At 37.7% G+C, this 7,981-nt stretch overlaps 1 protein-coding gene across 1 annotated transcript; it reads right to left on the bottom strand.

Annotated features, from left to right (window-relative positions):
* Positions 1 to 3,523: 3,523 nt before the first annotated feature.
* LOC103947534 lies at positions 3,524 to 5,659 on the bottom strand. The gene is made up of 3 exons (XM_009358443.3): positions 5,372 to 5,659; positions 4,683 to 5,024; positions 3,524 to 4,277 (listed from the first exon to the last, which is right to left on the bottom strand). The coding sequence occupies exons 1-3, from the start codon at positions 5,657 to 5,659 to the stop codon at positions 3,789 to 3,791; spliced, it is 1,119 nt and encodes a 372-aa protein (XP_009356718.2). The 3' UTR covers positions 3,524 to 3,788.
* Positions 5,660 to 7,981: the final 2,322 nt, after the last annotated feature.

The following is a 7,981-nucleotide window of genomic DNA, read 5'->3' as shown; positions in this document are numbered from 1 at the left end:
CCCTTGGTTCAAAGGATTCATAACCCCGAAAGAGGAAATTAGCACCAACTAGTAACCCTAGTTTGAGTTTGACCATCACTCACTCATCCGATCTAGCGCATGAGGTTATTCTAGATTATTATGATGCTTCAGACGAAACATACCACCTTTTCGAGAATCGCGAGATTTCGGTTCATTACGCAATATTGGATAAGGTTTGGAATATGAATAAGATGATCGTCGACGATGCATTCACGTACTCAGTAGGTGCTAACATCATGCTTAGCGATGACATTGAACCATGTTTCGTCGATGAATACCGACGTAGAACTGATTGGTCAAACTGGAAACAAGCAATCCAGGTTGAACTCGATTCGCTCGCGAAACGTAAAGTGTTTGGACCTATCATTCCTCCACCACCACACGTGAAACCCATTTGCTACAAGTGGGTTTTTGTGAGGAAACGTAATGAGAAGAATGAAATAGTGCGATACAAAGCACGCCTCATAGCGCAAGGCTTCTCTTAGTGCCATGGGATTGATTACTAGGAGACATATTCTCCCGTAATGGATGTTATAACGTTCCGCTACCTAATCAGTTTAGTAGTTTTCGAAAAACTGAATATGCAGCTTATGGACGTGGTAACCATGTATCTCTATGGGGATTTAGATGCGAAAATTTACATGAAAGTTCCAGAAGGACTTCCATTGACTGGTTCAAATAGTTCTAGACCACGTAACACTCTCTCAATTAGGTTGAGGAGGTCACTCTACGAATTAAAACAATCCGGGCGGATGTGGTATAACCGTCTAAGTGGATATTTGACAAGTCAGGGTTATGTGAACAACGAATTATGCCTATACGTGTTCATAAAGAAGTCACATTCCGGATTTGCAATCGTTGTAATTTATGTCGATGACATGAACCTTATCAGGACTCCCGTAGAGCTTGAGGAAATTGTTGCACACTTGAATTCAGAATTTGAGATGAAGGATCTTGGGAAAACTCAATACTATCTTAACTTGGAGATTGAGCACTGTTCGGATGGAATCCTAGTACATCAATCGAACTACACCCAAAATGTGTTGTGTCGTTTTAATAAGGATAAAGCGAAGCCTTCGAGTCCACCCATGGTTGTTCGGACTTTAGATGCTAAACGAGATCCCTTCCGTCCAAATGAAGATAAGGAAGAGATTTTGAAACCCGAAGTTCCTTACCTAAGTGTAATTAAGGCTTTATTGTACTTAGATCAATGCACTAGACCCGACATCTTATTCGTTATTAATCTTTTGGCAAGATACAGCAATGCGCCCACACGCAGGCACTGGAATGGTGTTAAGACATTTTCCATTACCTCAAGGGTACTACAGATTTGGGCTTGTTCTATACCCATGAATCTTCGAGTGTTACCGCCTCCTATGGTTCTTGGATTGATTATCGCCTTGTTGGTTATGCAGATGCTGGATATATGTCTGACCCACATAGAGCACGTTCTCAAACGGGTTATATCTTTACCATTGGAGATACTACTATATCTTAGAGGTCTACCAAGCAAATACTAGTTGCGACTTCGTCAAACCATGCTGAGATTCTCGCCCTGTATGAAGCATCGTGTGAGTGCTTTTGGCTAAGCGAAGTTATGGAGCATATTCGAAGCACTAGTGGTCTTACATTAGTCATTGATCTTCCTACGACGATCTTTGAAGACAATGCAACATGTATCGAGCAGTTAAAGAAGGGATACATCAAGGGAGACAACACCAAGCATATAGCACCGAAGTTCTTTTACTCACACCAGCAACAGCAAGATCAGAACACTGAAGTTAAGCAAATCTGTTCCCAGGACAACCTGGTCAATCTCTTCACCAAGTCATTGCCCAAGTTTACATTTCAGAAGCTCGTCCAAGGAATCGGTATGCATAAATTATTTGAGTTGAGTCACTTGTAGTTCTCTTATTTAGAAGTTATGTCTAACTCAAGGGGAGTATCTAGAAGAATACTCACTTGATCTTAATGTACTCTTTTTCCTACGATTAGGAGCATTTTTCCTATTGGGTTTTTGCTGCCTAACAAGGTTTTAACGAGGCACCCATCCTGGGATGATCATACTCCGTTGAGTTCACTACTTTCGTCCTGTTTGACGTTTGTTTTAGACATTATGCATACGTCTCACTTTTCTCCTTAGTCTATAGGTTTGCCCCATACCTTGGGTTTTACCATAGCGATATTTTGTGAGTTTTACTACAAATGCATACTTCCTTAAATTTGAGACTCGCGATCACCCATTGTGCCGATGACTTCATCAACTATTCTACCTTATCTACTGAAGATCTGATGCGATGGTTTGTTGAGTATTTACAAACTCAAAGGGAAATGTTGTAGTCATATTTAGAATAGGAATGTGATTATGTAAATCCTAAGGAATCTGGGAATGTATCTTATGTTCATATTAGGAGTAGATTACCTATTAAATGTTGTAATCCTAAAGGGAAATGTTTTTACCTATCCTACTACTATAAATAAAGGCATAATGGGGTGAATCAAACACACATCACAATTAAATCACTATCTCTTCTCTCTAATTGTGGCCGGCCCTCCCTTTCTCTCTCTAAACCCTGGACCGTTCAATCAAATAGGCGTACAACAAATAGGTGTTAATTTCATCAATCCCCTTCTATGCATTAAATGACATTTTTTAATAAAATAAAATAAAAAATTAATTAACGAATTCCTCGTTTAAAAAAACTCTTTCTATTAAAATTGTCTCAATAAAAAGTCTTCAATACATATTTTTTGCCTGTATAGATATATAAAAAATATACTTAAAACTTATGGTACATTTGAGAACAAAAGTATCGACTTTTGGTACGTTTAGATTTCAAATGTACCAAGAAATCAAATGCGCCAAGAAATCAAATGCGCCAAATATTCAAATGCACTATAAAACCAAATGTACCCATTGTTAAGTAACCCTTTTGGTATGTTTAGATTTCAAATATACAGAGAAACCAAATGTACCAAAATTTCAAATGTATCATAAAACCAAATGTGCCCATTGTCAGGTAATCATTTTGGTACGTTAGATTCCTATTGTACCAAAAGACCAAATGAACAAAAAATCTCAAATGTACCACAAAACCAAATGTCTCTATCAGATAACAATTTTGGTATATTTACATTCCAAATGTACTGAGAAATACAAAAAATCAAATCCACTGTAAAACTAAAAGTGTCCGTATTATAGGTACCTAGACGTAGCTATATAATTAAGCAAATCTTTATTATGTGTTGGGTCTTCTAAATAATAAATTTTGACAATTTTTTTTTTATAAATAATCTACCATATTCACAAAAAAAAAAAAGTAAAAATTATAACAAACAATAAAAAAATGCATAGAGATGGATAATAAATGCATAAATATAGGTATAATAGGAAAAGAAAGAAAAAAAAAGAAAATGAAATGCCCAGGAGAAGTCGTGAAAAACTAAAATTCTAAACAAAATTGAACTTATGTGAAAAACTGAAATTAATAACCAAAATTTTAGAAAAATGTTTGATCAAATTTTCAAAAAGAGTGTATGTTTAGTCTAAAAAATTAAAAAATGAGGCGCTTATATCAAAACGCCTCTTAAAAAATTACGTACATACAAAATTTCAATTCAATTATGCAGCTTAACAAAATTGCTGTTACGAAATCTTTTCATCACTTGCCATACATGTGTATCACTTCCACACTCACTAATATTTACATAATTTTCTTTCTTTCAGCTATCTCCTTATAAATTTCAAAAAAAAGTTCTCAATCAAATCAACTATATCCTTGTTTCATTTCAGCAGGGGGCAGAAAGCTCTCCATTGTCAAACCCCATATATTAAAATCCACCTCATCAATCTTCCACGTTTCCTCCATCTCCCTCTTGTGGTTTGCAGACTGCTCACCATATCTGAACACCTTAACCCTAGTCCTCCCACTGTGAGCAATGTTGACGCCGTCCACGTACTTGTAATCTTGTATCACCGACTCGGTGCTTGTCTCCCAAAACACATCCGTGTCGTCCCCTTTGTTCTTCATGCTAAGCAGCCTCGAGTCCTCAAATTTCACCAGTAGACCCGATCGCTGGCTAAAATATCCCCATATTGTGTGGTGAATTATCTCATAATTTGGACCACTCTGTGCCTCACGAATTGCTGGATTTGTTTCAAGCTTCAGAATGAAGCAATCATCGTCGTGGATGATCTTCTCACCAATGCACATTGCATCTGCGAATAGATTGGCCGTGGCCCTTGGATCCAAACCCTGCATGTGTTCATGTTCATATCACATTGTCAGTGCCACGAAGTAAGTTAATCACTCAAGAATTGTCAAGAAATGTAAAAATCCTACTTGTATGAACAAATTCTCTGTGTGAACGTACTAATGGGTTTTGAATAGATTGAGAACTTGAACGGATTCAAGTAGATGAGACTAGGTTTTTGATGGTCGAGCTGGCTGGGAGTAGACTTTGTGCACACCATTTTCACCTTCTACGCTCTCTTCATTCTGACATTTGATTTTTCTTTGATTTATTTGTATCCGATAACAAGAGAAGTGTACATAAAGTGAAAAAGGGCGTGCGCAAATCATTTGGAAGAATATATTTATTTTCATAATTATGTCCAAAGTAAATAAGAAAATGTTGAAAATATGTGTATATATATATACCTGCAGAAAGCGACGCAAGGGTCTAGGAGGGCCTTGAGAGACGGGTGCTTGTTGGTTAGAGGAATGCCTCCATGAAAGCTTGCCATTGCTTCCACAGATGACCTTGCAGCCAGACACAACAAGCTCTAAGCACCACAAGTCCGGATTCTTTTGCCACAGCACGAAACCACCCCTCTCGTCTGATCTCCTTTTCACCTCAACGCTCACGTCCCCTTGGTGAAAATCCGATGCACTGATCTTAACCTCGCCGGTCACACACATGCTCTTCACCGAGTTCAGTGCTGGTTGCCCTCCCGTTGCGGCTGTGTACTGTTGCACGATGTATTTGGCTGTTGAAGCTTGCTGTCACATATTGAGTGGAATTATGTGATTATTTCAAGCATAGGAAGTGATCTTCAGATTCTCATTTTTTTCATCTGCACTCAGATTCTCATTATTGAGTGGAATTATTGCTTGATGTATTTGGTTGTTAATTCTTCTCTCATTTATGGACAATACGCAAGTTCTTTATGTACTCATTCGAATGAATTGTCTCAACTCGTCATTAGTTTGAGATTTTATCAATAACATTAACATAACAAGTAAAGATGTTAGATGCCATATAACCATTCATTTTCACGTAACAACAATAGAAATCCGTAACAAAATCTAAGTAAATAATAACTATCAGATGGATTGATGATTCTTACAATGGAAGAATCTCTAACTGGACGATGTACAGAATGTCCCAATTGAACTTGAAGAGGGATGAGAGGAGAGCCAACAAGGTAAAGCAAAAAGCGCAGCTCGTTTAAGCGTCCGGCGATGACCGGCGCAGACCATTTGTCAGAAGTTTGAGCCTTCATCCACGTTAACATGTTTTGCCATCGCAATTGCACATTGCTTCCCATACTCGTGAACATCTCTTCTGGTATGGGGACCTCAAGAACGGTCTCGAGGCCATCTTCTTTATCAATATTTGGACAAAGCTTCCTCATGTGTATTATGATCTCATAAAAGAGAGAAGGTGAAAAGGAAAGTAAAAAAGAGAGAGACTTAGAGTCAAGGGCTTAATTAAAACGCCTTGCTCTCCTTCCTCAAATCTGATGAGGGAAAAGAGGGAGCTATGTGGAGAAAGTGGGGATGATGAGAGGATGGGGGTGGCTGTGAATTTGCCAAAGGTTCTCCTTGCTTGTAGGTGTCATGTGGGCAAGATTTATAGATGGATTTGATTTTTTTAACTTTCTATTTTAGGTGCATAATTAAGTCATATTTTTTAAACTAAATTGAATATCATATAATTATGTTCTTACTAGTAAAAAAAAAGGTTTCTTAGGGTGCCTTTGTTACACCTTCTTAGGTGGGACTGGCTTAGACTGGCATAAGTAGGATTATAATCCTATGTTTGGTTTGGTCTTGGACTACAATAAATGAGACTCATCTCGACTAGGAGGTTGTCTTCACTTTGCTAAACCCCGTTTAAGAGTCCTGAACTTTCGCTTGGTATTAAGCAGGATTAAAATGAAAAAGTGGCCGACATCTATGAAGAAAGTTGAGGTCCCACCATATACCAATTGGCAATATGGGGAGTAGCCCAACATTTTATAAGCCCATGCAAGGTCCATCCTTCCATCAATGTGAGAGTCATTCTCAACACACCCGTGTGGTGAATTTTTAAGCCTGACATGTGGACAACACAACGGGATGATGTGAAGCGCGTGTGGCCGTTTGGTTGCTCTAATACCATGAAGAAAGTTGAGGTGAAGAAAGTTGGGGTTCCTCCATAAAACTAATTGGTAATATGGAGAATAGCCCAACCTCTTATAAGCCTATGCAAGGTCCCTCATCTCATCAATGTGGGATTCATTCTCAACACGTCCCCTCTAGTGTGGCCAACCTCTTATAAGCTTAACATGTGAACAATACAATGGGGTGACTGGAAGCGCATATGACTGTTTGGCTTCACACGTGATACAACTTGCTCTGATACAATGAAAAAAGTTGGAGTTCCTGCATAAAACCAATTGACAATATGAGGAATAGCCCAACCTCTTATAAGCCTATGCAAGGTCATTCTCTCATCAATGTGAGATTCATTCTCAACAATCTAGACCCAAGCTTGCGCTTGCTAAACCCTAACATCCAGTCCCTGGGCTTCACCATCTTTCTCTTACAACGCTATCACCGTGGCCAAGCAATTGCTTTTCCATGGCCCGAGCCAAAGGGGCAACTGCAGCTCACAGCCGACACGGCCACACCGACTGCCTAAATCTCAAATTCCAAATACCAAAATTCGAAAAAAGAATAATAAACCGCTGCACCAAATCGTGCATATGAATGAAGTTTTGATAGCTTCACGCTTCAAAACTGGCTAATTGAATAGAGAAGTTACTATTGAATTCGTGAAATTAGGATTGATAACGCAATAACAGAGCTGTGAAACATTGTTGAAGACTTGCAATGGTAATCCTTTGCTCTAGTCACCTCTGCGAACAATTTTGAGTGGAGAAAACAAGTTTGGGGACGAAGAGATAAGAGAGACAGAGGGGAAAAAAGGAAGATAAGGAGAGTTGGGACAGAGCTAACAAGGGGGAAAATGAGAAGTTTCCTGAGAGAGTAGAGTTTTTCTAGAAAAAAAAAAAGAAAAAGAAAATTGTTAAATTAATAATAAAGTAGTATTAAATATGTATTAAATAATATAATATTATAGAATACTTTGTTAATTATCAATTTTTTAGTCCGCCACTACATCAAATACTTCAGTCAGTTAGTCTAGTTTAGTTTATTCTAAGCCAATTTAGCTTAGCCCTTGAAGCTAGTCAAATCCGAGATAGTCAGATGCAACAAATGCACCTTTATAGTCTAACATGGCCCACTTGAACAATTGTATATCTGTGTCTTTAAATCCTTTAAATTACAAAGTATTCTTGTCTTCATGTATGTGTTTTAGTGGTTTTTATTTTATTTTTTATTTTTTTACAAAAATACTACTTTTACCATATTTTTCATACCACATTTGTATCATTTCTCTAATATAGATGAGACCCACATATGTTAGTGGGCATATCTCTATTAGAGAGGTGGTACAAATGTGGTATGAAAAATATAGTAAGTACAACATTACTTTTTTGTAAGAGACGTAAATGATTACGATGTAAAAAATACTACTATTACCATAATTTTCAGACCATAGTTATATCACCTTTGTAATAGAGATGAGACTCACATGTGTGTGTGAACCCTACTTCTATTAGAGGGGTAGTACAAATGTAGTATAAGAAATATGGTTGCATTACTCTTACGATGTTACAAAATACTAT

Source organism: the organism of the source record quoted next, unplaced genomic scaffold (assembly GCF_019419815.1).
Source record: "Pyrus x bretschneideri cultivar Hongxiangsu unplaced genomic scaffold, Pyrus_bretschneideri_v1 Contig8, whole genome shotgun sequence".
Classification (NCBI taxonomy): Eukaryota; Viridiplantae; Streptophyta; class Magnoliopsida; order Rosales; family Rosaceae; genus Pyrus; species Pyrus x bretschneideri.
The sequence above is the reverse complement of the archived record's forward strand: the minus strand, read 5'-3'. Positions and strand labels throughout refer to the sequence as shown.

What these genes read in the sequence shown, in the direction of transcription:
- LOC103947534 (XM_009358443.3), bottom strand. Translation starts at nt 5,659, where the DNA reads ATGAGGAAGCTTTGTCCAAATATTGATAAAGAAGATGGCCTCGAGACC. An exon ending in CAGTTAGAGATTCTTCCATT is followed by an intron (nt 5,025 to 5,371) that starts GTAAGAATCATC and finishes AATATGTGACAG; the next exon opens with CAAGCTTCAACAGCCAAATA. An exon ending in CCTTGCGTCGCTTTCTGCAG is followed by an intron (nt 4,278 to 4,682) that starts GTATATATATAT and finishes GAACACATGCAG; the next exon opens with GGTTTGGATCCAAGGGCCAC.